Source organism: Archocentrus centrarchus, chromosome 2, assembly GCF_007364275.1.
Source record: "Archocentrus centrarchus isolate MPI-CPG fArcCen1 chromosome 2, fArcCen1, whole genome shotgun sequence".
Taxonomy (NCBI): domain Eukaryota; kingdom Metazoa; phylum Chordata; class Actinopteri; order Cichliformes; family Cichlidae; genus Archocentrus; species Archocentrus centrarchus.
In genome coordinates this window covers 5,080,369-5,096,094 of record NC_044347.1, presented here as the reverse complement: position 1 = coordinate 5,096,094, position 15,726 = coordinate 5,080,369, and the positions used below count along the sequence as shown (strand labels likewise).

At 41.3% G+C, this 15,726-nt stretch overlaps 2 protein-coding genes across 2 annotated transcripts in view; both read left to right on the top strand.

Annotated features, from left to right (window-relative positions):
• Positions 1-15,350, top strand: part of LOC115796143 (NACHT, LRR and PYD domains-containing protein 3-like) — an 80,808-nt gene extending 65,458 nt beyond the window's left edge. The window contains exons 11-15 of the mRNA XM_030752415.1: positions 12,235-12,408; positions 12,562-12,735; positions 13,074-13,247; positions 14,440-14,486; positions 14,662-15,350. Of these exons, the coding sequence (XP_030608275.1) occupies positions 12,235-12,408; positions 12,562-12,735; positions 13,074-13,247; positions 14,440-14,486; positions 14,662-15,188 (1,096 nt within the window). The 3' untranslated portion in view covers positions 15,189-15,350. The remainder of the gene's footprint in view (positions 1-12,234; positions 12,409-12,561; positions 12,736-13,073; positions 13,248-14,439; positions 14,487-14,661) is intronic.
• Positions 6,707-12,017, top strand: LOC115796411 (protein NLRC3-like). Its single transcript, XM_030752817.1, has 5 exons — positions 6,707-7,593; positions 7,678-7,782; positions 8,534-8,612; positions 9,451-9,592; positions 10,168-12,017. The coding sequence occupies exons 1-5, from the start codon at positions 7,505-7,507 to the stop codon at positions 12,015-12,017; spliced, it is 2,265 nt and encodes a 754-aa protein (XP_030608677.1). The 5' UTR covers positions 6,707-7,504.
• Positions 15,351-15,726: the final 376 nt, after the last annotated feature.

Below are 15,726 nucleotides of genomic sequence, written 5' to 3'. Positions count from 1 at the left end.
GACATAAAGACAGAAAAAAAAAAAAAAACACAGGAGAGCCACAGGTAAAATTAATTGACACAGTGAAGCAGGAAGTTACTATACCTTTCTGTTCAGGAAACACATTACAAGATACATCAATATAAACACAAACAGCATATTTAGAACACCATTGTGCGATAACTGCTACCTCCCTGTTTCAGTTATCACATTTCTTATTAAAATTTGTTTTTTTATTTGACAGCACACAGCAATTGCCCTCAGAGTTATGTATGTTGTTGTGTGTCTGCAGTCTGTCAGGCTGTGTGATTGCAGAAGAAGGCTGTAATTCTCTGGCCTCAGCTCTGCGCTTCAACCCCCTCCATCTGAGAGAGCTGGACCTGAGCTACAATCATCCAGGAGAGGCAGGAGTGAGGCTCCTGTCTTCTGGACTGGAGGATCCACAATGGAGTCTGGACACTCTCAGGTATGAAGAAGGCTGCTGCACCCACACACTGTGTCTGACAGAGGAAAAAGACATGGGAAATTGTTCTCTGGTTTTTAATTTGTTTGTTTGCTGTGCATTAGATGTGTGTTTTTTTTTAACCTTTTCTTTTCAGGAAATATTTGTGTAGCAGGTTCAGGAACACCACTTATAAGGTGTTGGTCTGTTTTAGTTTGAGCAGATCTCTGTGTTAAAGGAGTACTCTGTCATTGTAGTTTAGCACAAAGACTGGAAGCAAAATTAGTTCATTTAGATCCATCAAAAGAGGAAAAAATTAATCAGTCACTTATATGAAGGAGGCTGTGCTGGTCTAACCCCCACCCCTGCTGCTTTTAGGGTGGAGCCTGCTGGAATCCAGTATTTGACATTAGGAGGTCTGAGGAAGTGTAAGTGTGTTTTTAATGTGACTGATGAAAACAAAGCAGCACACATTCAACCATCTTCAAACTGTCACATCACTCATTCACATCTCTGATGTCAGGAGTCATCATCAAAGTGTCAATCAATGAACAGATGATGGATCAATAACTGCAGCTGGATTGTGTTTGTTCTCTCCATCAGATTCCTGTCAACTTGTAGTTCACGATGCCAAAATTGTAGTTTCATGATCTTGATGTCATAATGTTGTGTATTGAAGAAATCCTTCGCCGACAGTCTTAATGTATAACATAGAGTTTATTTACAAAAAAAGACAATGTCATAACCGATGCTTTGTAGAGCCATCGGGGGACAGGAGGCCCAATCTTCCTAACTCCCCTGAACAAAGGAGAAACAGACATTATATAGTGTTAGCAACCCCCACATCCTGCCTTTCCATATATGGTTAAGAAAACAGCTCCAGCCTCCTAACCTATAGCTAAACATCTGGACAATCCCTTATATGGAAAGCCAGAGATCCTACAAGGACATTCTATACATTCCTTCTGTGGGGGAAGTTTAAATCATATCTCCTTTGCCTGAACCTTTAAGGAAAGAGACAATACATACATTCCAGTAAAGACTTTAAGAAAGAGAACACATATGCATACATAGAGTTTTAGCATAGCAGTACAAACACCACATATAGTATTTTCTGAAAAACCAGGTATATCTTGTTTCCTGCATGTATGTGAGGTCATTCCTTTTTTAGAGAGAGCAACAAGAGGTTACACTCTCTCATACCATTTACTGATCAAAGCAGCCCTGAACTCAAGGCCATAATCCTAAAGGAGAAAACCTAAACATAAATGCAGTTTAACACACAGATCGATCAGACACCACAAACTCACAATCGACACAAATACAATAAGCAGAGAACTCAAACTGTCTGACAACAACAGGAAGGTGACACGTGGACGACCATTTCAGTCATATCCTGATAATCGACACAGATTTGAACGGCCTCAGGTTCTGTGCAGAGATCCTCTGACTGGTCGCTGCTACTGGGAGGTCGAGTGGAGAGGATGGTCTGATCTTTCAGTTAGTTACAGCAAAATAAAAAGGAAAAGAAGAAGTAATGCTGGTGCATTTGGATGGAATGATCATTCCTGGAGTTTGTGGTTCTCTAAAACTGATCCTTACTGTGTGTCTTACAATAACAAGAAAACACCCATCTCCTCGTCCTCCTCCTCCTCCTCCTCTAACAGAGTAGCAGTGTATGTGGACTGTCCTGCTGGCACTCTGTCCTTCTACAGAGTCTCCTCTGACACTCTGATCCACCTCCACACCTTCAACACCACATTCACTGAACCTCTTTATCCTGGGTTTGGGTTTGTGTTCAGGACTTCATCAGGGTTTTGAATCACTCTTGGTTCTTCAGTGTCTCTGTGTTCAGTTTAGTGTACTCTCTGACGCGCAGTTCAGCATCTTCTGTTGCTTTTTTTATTTGCTAAAGTGGCTGAGGTTTAAAGTATGTAAAATGGCAGAAAAAAATTGTTTTAAAAATAAACTGATGTATTATTTTTTTACTGCCGGACTGATGTAACTGAGAACAACTTGAAAAGTGAAACTGTGAAACAGAAAATCCTTGAAATGTGAGACACATCTTCCATGGTGCCCTGTGATATTTGGACTTTGTTTTTGCTCCCGGTTTGGATTTATATTTGAACTATTATCAGCCCAAATAAACAGCTGGCCTCAGTGTTTTGCATTTGAAATCCTCGTCTGATGACAGAAACACTGAACTTCAGCTTATTGAAGATACAGCCTGAGTGAGCTGTCACACTCCACCTAATACAGAAGCTTTTATTTCATGTCTTATATTGTGAAAATAGTCCAGTCAAAGGTTTCTCAAGACATTTAAGAAATAATTTATGTCTGTGGTAAAATCTTCAGTTTAGTTCAGAAGTTTGTCACATGTGTTAATACATATGAAGCCTGTAGATGCAAAAGTGGCAGCTATCAGTGAGCGATATGAGACAATCAAATGCTTTTGCATTGCGTTCAAACAGTCCAAGTCTCGTTGATCAGTTTGTTCAGATTATCATAATGTTGCTCGCCAACTTCATCCACTTTTAATTTGCTTGTGAAGTTATATACTCTTCATTTTTTATTGTTACTTTTTAACATTTTATATTCATTTTACATCTTTATTTTGAACAGTGTGGTGTAATGTTTGTGTTTGTCTTCTGCTCGTTGTATTTTCTGTTACTGTTTAGCAATAAAATGCAAATAAAATGTCAATTTTATGTCCTTTTATTACCAATCAGTTTGTTCAGTGTTTCATTGTGAATTGTGTTTTCGTTTGTGAGGTTTCCCGTTGTAGCTTCAATAATTAAAAAAAAACTGCACATCTTTTGCTTCAAAAGACAATTACATACAAATAAATAAATAATTTAAACTACGTGTTTGAAAATAGGACATCTGAACTCTTGAAATGCTCATTTTGATATTTCACGGCAGCAAAACCTTTAAGAGTCGGGCCATCCGTCCATCCATCTGCTTATCCTTTTCAGGGTTGTGGGGGCTGGAGCCTGTCCCAGCTTCATAGAGCAAAGTTGGGGAAACCAAAAGATGAGAAAATGTAGTGCAACATCTCACAACTAATTAGCTCTGGTCTGTCTACCTGATTCATATTTTGATGCTAATCGGTGATTGAATGATGGTTTCAGCTCTGCTCTCATTGCTTCCTGTACAGGTGAAGGTCTTTGAGAGCTGCTGCAAAGGTAACGTGATTCCTTTTGGATTATTGGATAAGCTGAGTGAATCTAGTAGACTGTGAACAGAGAAACAGATTGCTAAGTATTTGAACCTTTGCAGCACAAGTGTCCAGCCAACCATTTTTTTCCACATATCTAATTCAGTGTCGCAGATTTGGAGCCTGTCCTAGCTGTCATAGCAGGCTACATCCTGGACAGGTCACCAGTCAGTTACAGGGCTAAGAGTATAAATGTCCATATTCCAGATAAAGCAGGTAGTCTAGGTGTTGGCATTGTTAGATATATAGAGGTTTATTCACTGTGCAGAGTCAGAGCAGAGAGCTGCTGCAAGTTAATTATTGATCACAATAAATTCACATTAAGGTGCAGCAGTTGATCTTTGACCTGTGAGCTGCATCTTAAGACTCTATAATGGTTTGAAGTGTTTAATGTGACGACAGCCCAAAGACACAGAGGCCTGATCACAGAGGAGATTCAGAGGAATTTATCTTTTTCTACAGTCCACATCCAAACAGCAGAGCTGCAGAGTTCACAGGAAGAAGCTGAGTAAGTGGAACTTTAATTCATCGAAGTCTCTGATATTTCCTCTTCATCACAAAGGAGCTGCTTTTTATTTGTTAATGCGTTTGTGTAGAGAACAGATTCATTTAATCTCTGACATCTTGTACTGGATAAAGACTCCGTACAACAAAATTTCTTTAACAACAAACTCTTCAACATCAGCTCAGAACCTTTCAAACAGTCTGCAGATAGAGATTATTTTTCTCCTCACATCACATCAGACTGTGTGGTTCTCTCATCACATGACTACAGGTTGGTTTCAACATCATGAAATATTTCTCACTCAAATCTGCCATCATTTGGTAAATGGACTAGTTCTTATACAGCACGTTCCTACTCTAATTGAGCATTCGTACAACACATGTGCATTTACCCATTCACACCCCATTCATACAAGCACAACCATATGAATCTAAACTAAGTGCTTTTACTGTTTAACATTCACACTCCATCCAGCGTTCAACTAGCTAGCGTTGGAGAGCAACCTGGGGTTCAGTTTCTTGCCCAAGGATACTTTGGCATGCAACTCAGAGCAGCCCATAATCAAACCACCATCCTTCCGATTGGTAGGTGACCTGCTCTACCTCCTGAGCCACAGCCATCCTCATTAACAGAGAAAGTCTGACTGTGATGTGATGTTTACTTAGACTCAGTGTCCATGTGAACTTTGAACAGGTTTTATGATCAAACTATAAAAATGGAGTCATGAGATCCTGTTTCAGATGCTGAACTGAGACAGTTAGACTTTGATGTTCAAGTTATTTTATGATAATGATGGTTCATCTTCGGCTGGTAAATATTCTCCAGAATTCGTGGTGAATTTCTAACAGGAAATGTGATCCTGTAGGATGGATTTATGGTAGCTTTGAGAAATTCACTGCAGTCAGACTGTAGTTAGTCCCTCACAGCTACATCTGGCAATTTAATAACATTTTCCTTCATGAACTTTTTTTTCATAAATGTAGCCCGGATGGAAAAATGGGGATTAAATAAGCTTAATTCCTTTGGACATAAAAGCAAAGTTAACAGGAGTGTAATGTACTTTGCATATAATGTGTATTGTGTAATGGAAGAGGAATAATGTTATGTAAATATAATGTTTTCTTACAAAGTTGCTGAATGTAACAGAGCTAACACTCTTAGTTCGTATTTTCTGAGTGGTCAGTGAAGGTGGTCTGTGCAGGTCTACCTGTTGTATTTGGCTGGGTGTGATGAGAGAGGAAGGAGAGGAGAAGAGAGAAAAACGGAGAACGGACGCAGCAGTGTTGGCTCGGAGCGCGCTAGCACACGATAAACTAACAGAAGAGAACTGATTAGTAAATACTATCCAGTGACTGTTAGTAGGAGGCGTTGGGAAACCGCCTGCCCGACAGCTGTGCAGCCGCAGACGACGGTGATTCAGAGCGAGGCATCAGCATCGGCGGTTAGCAGCTAACGGCTAGCAGGAGCTCGTCGTGGTGACGAGCCCCATCTTCTTTGCCCTGTCGGTGGCGAGTGTTGAGCGGAAACAGACTGCAGACGAGAACTGGTTGACTGTCGTCCGGAGGGGACGAGAGGGTGAGCTGGTTCGCAACGCGGAACTGTAAGTCAGACGTTTCTGGTGCAGCTATCGGTGAGTGAAGAGGAGTTTCGCCACTGTGCTGCAGCACACAACAATCAGGCCTGCAACGTTTGTGTGAATGCGAGCGTGTGTGTGGGGCCCATGTATGAGTACTGTTAAGTGACTGTGTATATTTGAATGACGGAGTAGTTAGAATTAACCCTTATAAGCCTAATCCATTCGGACTGATTGGGAAAAGCTAAGGTTGAGTTCAATATTTTTACTGGTATTATAAGAATACAAGTGTTTTAGTGTTTCATTTGTGTCTTACATTTTGCGTTTAAAAGTGTGGTTTTCTATCTTGCGTTCACGTTCAGTAAATGTTCAGTTTTGGAGTTAAAGAGTCATCTGAGTCAGTGTTATTTTAAATAGTGTGTGATTTAAGTTTCTTAATAGTCATCACATCATTGTCCACAAGTGAACCTTCGTGGTATCCACTTTGCATCGGACCCACACCCCACCTAGTTTGGTCAATCCTGGGGTTCCCGGTCAGAACACAATATAAAGCGGTGGGGTGCTACATAAAATTGAAGAAATCCACCATAAATATTGAAATTACAGCTTTACTGAGTCAGACTGCTCATTCTGACCACTTTCAGATGAAGAAAAAAATTCAGTGTTTATCTGAACAACTGATTATTTAATTTAATGTTTAACATAATTAATATGTTATATGCAGGAGAATGGTGGTAAAATAACACTTTCACTAACTCCTGATGCTGTGTAGTTAGTGGACATTTATTAATTCTGTACATCAAACATGTTCAAACTTAAGCAAAAGCAAAGTTCTTCCAGAAGTCTTGCAACTTAGTTGTCATTTTGAAATGCCTTTGGGAACTAATTTTAAAAGCTATTTAAAGCTAAAATACCAACAATTACTTAAATGTACATAAATTCAACAGTTACTCAAAGACAAAAATGCATTTACAGATTGATAAGTCAAATCTATTTTAAAAAGCTCAAAAAGTCTGCTGGCTCCTCTGGAAGTTATATTTCTACATCTGTCTTTGCGTTTGCTGAACTGTCAAACAGATTTGAATTCTGGAATTTATTGTGCGTCACGTCTCGTATAATGTCTCTGTTATGTTTGCCAGCTGCAGCTCTGAGCCTGTTTCATGATAGAAAACCTGACTTTATGATCTTGTAAAAGCAGACAGTATTGTTTAAACTAGCAGTTAAAATGTGATCATGTCAATGAGGGAAGTTATTTTATCCAAAAGATTCACGTGAATAAAAGTGCAAATACTTCTCATTCACAAAAAAAATTCAGTTAAACATAACAGCACAATCAGTTTACGCCAAGAACAAAAATCTTTGAGCTGATGTACTGTACTGTATGATGGATAAGAATATATTTTTATTCATCATACACTACAGTACATCAGCTCAAAGATCCCTCCATTTTCTTTCACTTGCCCAATTCAAGGTTGCAGGTGGGGGGGAAATCAAAATATAGTGAATCACTGTGTGTCAGTGAATGCATCATGTGTGTTTTAGGCTGCAGCTTCATCTCTCCATCTAATGGACTGATAGTAGAAGTAGATCAGCTGATGGCAGCTTCCTCTGCCTCACTGCTGTCTGACTGCATTCAGCTGACACTGAGATGAAGCAGGAAAAAAGCAGCTGATATTTGGACACCTACATGATGAAAGGAGGATTTCAGTTGATGTGCACATGAATGATGTGTGTTTCCTCTGCAGGTGAAGGTAGAAAGTGTGTGTGAGCTGATGTGAATTCAGCAGCATGGATCAGTGTGAGGACAGAGAGGAGGGAGTCCCTCCCTCTAAAACCACTCTGTGTGGGGAACATGAGAGCCAGACCAAAGCTCAGAGGTGAGATGACCATCTCTAACTGTCCATGACTCTTCTCCATGTCACAGCTCAGCACTCACATCACTGCTGCATCATTATTCACAGGAATCATCCTGATTCTAGACTTAAACCCATCTACACGTCTTTAAAAAGCAACGTGTCAAAGGGTATTGGTGAAGATTTTAAAGGACAGCATTTTCCCACAGAAAGGTAACCTGCAGCTAAATGTTGTATCTTTTTTTCTGAATAAATTCTCTGTGATCTTTAATGTCAGCCTAACTCTTTATCACACACATTTCTGTGTTCATATGTGAAGCAGCATGTGCTGGATATTTTTGATTGATCAAGTCTTGAAGAACAGGAGTGCATCTCTGCTTTTCTGAGTTGTGTTTTTTCTTTTTTTTTCCTGGCTGTGTACAGTGATGGATTGCAGTATATCTTGAAATAGAACAAGAAAAAAATATTCTGATGTGTCACTGATGTTGAGATCCCCAAAGCCTTATCCACTTTGGACTCTTTACATAGAAAACTTAATATCTAACGTAATTGTGCTAATGGTAATTTTGTTTGAAATGCAGTATAATTAATAGATGTAATACAATGACCAAAAGTAATGATCCTGTAATGATTCTGAATGAGAGAAGACCAATGCTGTCTGATCCAACAGACAAGCAGCTGTCACTCAAATTGCTGAAAAAGTTAATGATAGTTCTGATTGAAATGTGTAAGAATACACAGTGCATCACAGCTGTTTTGGCAGCAAAAGGGGGACCAGTACAATATTAAGCAGGTGGTCATGATGTTGTTCTTATGTTTTTTTAAAGTGTTTATTTATTTTGAGCAGTATATTTAAAACCCCTGATTTCAATTATATTACAATTGCAGGGAGTCACTTTACTGTTAGAAAAATATCAGTTACTTTATGCTGTCATTGAAATAATTCTTGATGATTCCTTCACAGAGTGGATCAGGAGAGCTCAGAGGTTCCCAGTGGTCAGTCTGCCCAGCAGTATCAAACACAGCTGGACTCCATATTTATGGTTTGTACATGTACAACAACTACTGTTACATCTGTTCTTTCAGTCATCTCCATGCTGCACTTTGTAGACTGGTGTTGTCATAATGTGAGACTGACTGGATCCACAAAGCAAACCCAACAAGCAGCTTCTTAAATGGAGTGAATTTTAATAAAGAAAGAAAGTGATCAAGATAAGGGACTGTGGATGGGGAAATAGAATGGCATCATGTGTCATTGATCGTGGGAGCTCTGGCAGAGGAGAGAATGAAAATTAATTTAACTGTCTAAGAAGTGAATCGAGCAGGTTTGTGCATTAACTGAACCAGATTTACTCTTACTGGAAGCTGCAGAGAGGCAGAACATAGGAAGAGTATGGATTTAGCAGGTGGGTATCTTGAGATGTTCAGAGGTCGAGGTGGTGATGATGAGGAAAACAGCTTGAGCTGTTACCAGACTGCATGTAAGTTGATTCTTGTTGATTCTTGTGTCACAAACTGAGAGAGCCTAGGAGTCACCGGAATCGGAGTCACAGGAATAATCTGGCAGGGAATTGTGGCACCACCTGTCCATCTTATCCTTTTGGCCTGATGATTCAATAGCCAACAGGTGAGGAAGGGCTGACCCACAGTGAGAAGCTCTGCCTTTAGCCAGAGACCAGAGATGATCCCAGCTGGGCAACTTCATTTGAGAATATTTGAAAGAGAGTGAAGAAAAGAGAGAGAGAAGAGAAAAAGAAAACAAAAACCCACTCACTTCTGCTGATCATAACAAAATGTATTCTCAGTGCGTCCAACACAGATCTAATATTTTGCTCCATAATTTCAGTCGGACCAGTTCATTCATGTAGTATCCTGTTCCAGCTAGGGGAGGAATACCCTGAGAGTCAGAAAGGCGATGATGAGGTGTTGGAGAAGAAGAATCAAGAGCAGAGATGTCAGAAAACCACGCTGGACTTCCTGATGGGAATGGAGCTGCAGGAGCTGGCTGACCATCTGCAGAGCAGTAAGAGTATTTTGCTAAAGATTTAGGCTGATGAATAAATGTTAAAAAGAAAGTTTGCACAAGACTCTATGCAGTCCTATGAAAAACTAAGTTCACCCTTACTGCTGGAGCATTCATTTGTGTGTTAACATATTGCCAGAATATTCCCAGAATATGTCCTACCAAATTACCTGAAAGGTCAGACTGTAAGGTGTCAGAGAAATTGGAACAAAAACCAACCAACCAACCACAAAACAAACAAGACAAAAAAAAAAAAAAGAACATGGCAGCACAGTTTAGATTTCCGAAGTTACATCTCAGCAAACCACAAAACTTCTAGAAGCATGTTAGTTGGACAGACAAGACTAAATGCACAGTTCCCAAAGACAGCATCTGCAACATAGTGGGTAAAAGAAAAGAATCAAAATGTTGCAATGACTCAAAGGCCATGTTTCAATCAGAGTGAAGCACTGAAGCAATCACAGGGTGTACTTAGTTTTTCAAAGGACTGCACTCATTTTCTAGACAAAATTGAATGTTGACATACGTCAGATACAACCATTTATTAATTTTATTTATATTGTGTGCATTTTCAGAAGTGTCCACTCAACATTATCAATGTAAATTAAAATCTACTCTGAAGAAGACATTCCAGTACATGTTTGAGGGCATCGCTAAAGCAGGAAACCCAACCCTTCTGAATCAGATCTACACAGAGCTCTACATCACAGAGGGAGGGGCTGCAGAGGTCAATGATGAACATGAGGTCAGACAGATTGAAACAGCATCCAGGAAACCAGACAGACCAGAAACAACAATCAGACAAGAAGACATCTTTAAAGGCTCACCTGGAAGAGATGAACCAATCAGAACAGCGCTGACAAAGGGAGTGGCTGGCATTGGGAAAACAGTCTTAACACAGAAGTTCACTCTGGACTGGGCTGAAGACAAAGCCAACCAGGACATCCAGTTCATGTTTCCATTCACTTTCAGAGAGCTGAATGTGCTGAAAGAGCAAAAGTTCAGCTTGGTGGAACTTGTTCATCACTTCTTTCCTGAAACCAAAGAAGCAGGAATCTGCAGCTTTGAAGACTTCCAGGTTGTGTTCATCTTTGATGGTCTGGATGAGTGTCGACTTCCTCTGGACTTCCACAACACTGAGATCCTGACTGATGTTACAGAGTCCACCTCAGTGGATGTGCTGCTGACAAACCTCATCAGGGGGAACCTGCTTCCCTCTGCTCACCTCTGGATAACCACACGACCTGCAGCAGCCAATCAGATCCCTCCTTGGTGCATTGGCATGGTGACAGAAATCAGAGGGTTCACTGACCCACAGAAGGAGGAGTACTTCAGGAAGAGATTCAGAGATGAGGAGCAGGCCAGCAGAATCATCTCCCACATCAAGACATCACGAAGCCTCCACATCATGTGCCACATCCCAGTCTTCTGCTGGATCACTGCTACAGTTCTGGAGGATGTGCTGAAAACCAGAGAGAGAGGACAGCTGCCCAAGACCCTGACTCAGATGTACATCCACTTCCTGGTGGTTCAAGCCAAAGTGAAGAAGGTCAAGTATGATGGAGGAGCTGAGACAGATCCACACTGGAGTCCAGAGAGCAGGAAGATGATTGAGTCTCTGGGAAAACTGGCTTTTGAGGAGCTGCAGAAAGGAAACCTGATCTTCTATGAATCAGACCTGACAGAGTGTGGCATCGATATCAGAGCAGCCTCAGTGTACTCAGGAGTGTTCACACAGATCTTTAAAGAGGAGAGAGGGCTGTACCAGGACAAGGTGTTCTGCTTCATCCATCTGAGTGTTCAGGAGTTTCTGGCTGCTCTTCATGTCCACCTGACCTTCATCAACTCTGGAGTCAATCTGCTGGAAGAACAAACAACCTTTCAGAAGTCTGAAGCAAGAAAATCTACAGAGAAAGATTTCTACCAGAGTGCTGTGGATCAGGCCCTGCAGAGTCCAAATGGACACCTGGACTTGTTTCTCCGCTTCCTGTTGGGCCTTTCACTTCATACTAATCAAAGTCTTCTGCAAGGTCTGCTGACACAGACAGGAAGTACATCACGGATAAAACAAATTCAACCACAATGTCTGTTGACACTGTTGGGAAGTGTCCAGAACAATAGAAAAACAGTTCAATATATCAAGCGGAAGTTTAGTGAGAATCTGTCTGCAGAGAAAAGCATCAACCTGTTCCACTGTCTGAATGAACTGAATGATCGTTCTCTAGTGAAGAAGATCCAACAGTCCCTGAGATCAGGAAGTCTCTCCACAGATAAACTGTCTCCTGCTCAGTGGTCAGCTCTGGTCTTCATCTTACTGTCATCAGAAGAAGATCTGGATGTGTTTGACCTGAAGAAATACTCTGCTTCAGAGGAGGCTCTGCTGAGGCTGCTGCCAGTGGTCAAAGTGTCCAAGAAAGCTCTGTGAGTATAGATACAGCAAAATCTTAATCAATAAATATACTATTTTGTTCTCTAAGCCTAGTCATCCTGTCTCCTCTACAAAGGCATCCCCTGATATCTCCAACCTCCACAAATATGAAAACATATTAGATGATTACAAATGAGACATAATGATCAAACATTCAAGTTTGAATCAGAATAAAAATCATTTCACATTTCTCTTTTTATTAATGTTTCTTCAGACTGTGTGACTGTAACCTCTCAGAGAGAAGCTGTGAAGCTCTGTCCTCAGTTCTCTGCTCCCAGTCCTCTAATCTCAGAGAGCTGGACCTGAGTAACAACAACCTTCAGGATTCAGGAGTGAAGCTGCTGGTTTCTGGACTGAAAGTTCAACACTGTAAACTTGAAATTCTCAGGTCAGTTTATGATCATCTGTTCCAGCTCATGACCATTGGATTATAATGGTTGATACATTTATAGAATTGTGTAATTTGTTTGATTGATCACTAAGACATGCAGCTAATCACATAAAGATCTTCTACATGTTGATGTCATATTATCTTTTTTAGACTGTCTATGTGCAACCTCTCAGAGAGAAGCTGTGAGCCACTTTCCTCAGTTCTTAGCTCACATTCCACATCTTTGAGGGAGCTGGATCTGAGCAACAATGACCTGAAAGACTCAGGAGTAAAGCTGCTTTCTACTGGACTGAAGAGTCTGCAATGTACCTTGGAAACTCTCAGGTCAGACCATGTTCTATTTGACTTTTATTTTTTGAGAAAATTAATGAGTAGGAATTGTTGCTAAAAACCAAAAGTTCGTCCAAGTCTATTAAACAGAGTTGGGGGATAAAGTAAACATATTATATGTCAGCATAATTAAATTTTGAAGAAGCATATCAGCTTCATTAAATGGTTGTATAATTTTGCTCAAAACAAGATGTTGAACATCTAGATCACACCAACATGCTAACTTCTAACTCACCAACTTCAGTATTCAGTAACTGTATGTTGGAAATAGTCTTATTCACAGCAGACAAAAGTTCGTTCAGACTGTCATGTGAGTTATTTTGTGTCTGCAGGCTTTCAGGTTGTCTGATCACAGAAGAAGGTTGTAGTTCTCTGGCTTCAGCTCTAAGCTCCAACCCGTTCCACCTGAGAGAGTTGGATTTGAGCTACAATCATCCAGGAGACTCAGCAGTGAATCTCCTATCTTCTGGAGTCAAGGATCCACGCTGGAGTCTCAAAACCCTCAGGTACAGAGCTGCTGCAACCACAGAAACTGTGCAGAGGAAGAAGTTGACAGTTGGCTATATTGTGTTCCATGCTGTTTTCATGTGTACTTTGACTGTGTTGTCTTCATTTACATACTGATTTTGATATGCCACAAAACAGTAATTGGGTTCAGATCAGGCAGGCCAGATCAGGCACTCCCCTCAGTGACTCCAAGAAAACTGGGTCCTCTGACCTCGTGCATAAGTTCAAACAACAGTCAGGAACCGTTCCCTGGCTCAAATGTGCAACTCCAATATACAGGCCGCAAACAAGTAAGCCCAATTCAAGACTGGAACAGAATCCAGCCCGTCTCCAGGAGGCCAGGCTGTGCATTGAGGTGAGCTCGACTATATCTAGCCGGTATCTCTCAACCTCATGCACTAGTTCAGGCTTCTTCCCCACCAGATAGTTGACATTCCATGCTCCAATTCTTAGCATCAGAAGCAAGGGACTGGCCCGTCAGGTCTCCGCCCTTGGCCGTCACCCAACACACATTGCACTCAACCACTACAATGCCAACTGCAGGTGGTGGGCCTACAGGAAGGCGGGCCTATGTCTCTTCTTTGGGCTGCACCTGGCTGGGCAACATGGGTAAGGCCCCAGCCCCCTTGAGTACCCTACCCAACCTGGATCCAGGTTGAGGCTCCGGTAACACTTTCATGGGCAGGTTAAACAATTCTATTTCTTTTATAGGGTTCATTGGACTTGTCATCTGGCCCCTCACCCAGGACCAATTTTCCTTGGAATACCCTAACAAGGGGCAAAAGCCCCTGGACAACATGGCTCCTGGCATAACTGGGACAAACAAACCCCTCCATCACGATAAGATGGTGATTCGATGAGGGGTCAATGCCTTTTCAGTTTTAAGTAAAACAAAATGTTTTCTGTTGTTCTCCGGGTATATCTGAATACCAAGAAGGCTGAACTGCAAAAAAGAACCACAGAACAACAGCATCTAAAGATTAGCTACATTAAACCAAATATTGTATACTAGAAAGTATGCAGGAATAAGAAGAAACTATTGAAATAAGAAGAGTCAGAGTCAGGCAAGGAAGATGTCTGATTGGACTGTTCCTTTATCAGTGTCTAACAGTGTGTGTCTGAGAGCGATGTAATGTCCATGTGTGCATGCTGACAGAGACTGTGCTGCTCTGACCCCCCTCCTCCTTTCAGGGTGGAGCCTGCTGGAGTCCGATGGCTGAGACCAGGTCTGAGGAAGTGTAAGTGTGTTTTTAATGTGACTGATGAAAACAAAGCAGCACACATTCAACCATCTTCAAACTGTCACATCACTCATTCACATCTCTGATGTCAGGAGTCATCATCAAAGTGTCAATCAATGAACAGATGATGGATCAATAACTGCAGCTGGATTGTGTTTGTTCTCTCCATCAGATTCCTGTCAACTCACATTCGACACAAACACAATAAGCAGAGAACTCAAACTGTCTGACAACAACAGGAAGGTGACACGTGGACGACCATTTCAGTCATATCCTGATAATCGACACAGATTTGAACGGCCTCAGGTTCTGTGCAGAGATCCTCTGACTGGTCGCTGCTACTGGGAGGTCGAGTGGAGAGGATGGTCTGATCTTTCAGTTAGTTACAGCAAAATCAAAAGGAAAGGAAGAAGTAATGCTGGTGCATTTGGATGGAATGATCATTCCTGGAGTTTGTGGTTCTCTGAAACTGATCCTTACTGTGTGTCTTACAATAACAAAAAAACACCCATCTCCTCCTCCTCCTCCTCTAACAGAGTAGCAGTGTATGTGGACTGTCCTGCTGGCACTCTGTCCTTCTACAGAGTCACCTCTGACACCGTGATCCACCTCCACACCTTCAACACCACATTCACTGAACCTCTTTATCCTGGATTTACACTCTGGGATAGAGCCTCAGTGAGTCTGTGTGTAGTTTAGTCCTCCTGTTAGAGAAATAGTGACTGAACACTAGTGATGGGAATTCCGTCTTTTTTTCATAGAGCTGGCTCTTTCTGCTTTGTGGAGCCTGCTTCATATGAAATTTTAACGTTGCAGTCTGCACTCTGCCTGTCTATCACGTTAAAATGTGTCCAAACTTTACGACGTTTCCTGTCCCTCATTTTTCCGCATGTAGCATCTACAGAAAGTAGAGCTTCCTCTGGCTCTTTCCTGTCTCCAAGCGAACTTTGAGGCTGTCCCTCTCTAGTGTTTGTTTACTCACTGTGGGCTGTGTCTGCCATTATTCCAGGATCCACATGTTGTTTTTCTGTCTTTTTCCACTCAAAGCTTCACAGTCAATATCAGGATGTTGTGTTTCTCTGAAGCTCAGTTCAGCTCAGATGATTCAGTTCATGTCAGCTGCAGTTAGTTTGCTGCAGATGAGACAAACTGTGATATCAGAGAGGAATCACTGAGCTGCACTGACCCAAAACATCAATTTACAAACTGCTCAGAGATGTTCACACATTATTGTCCA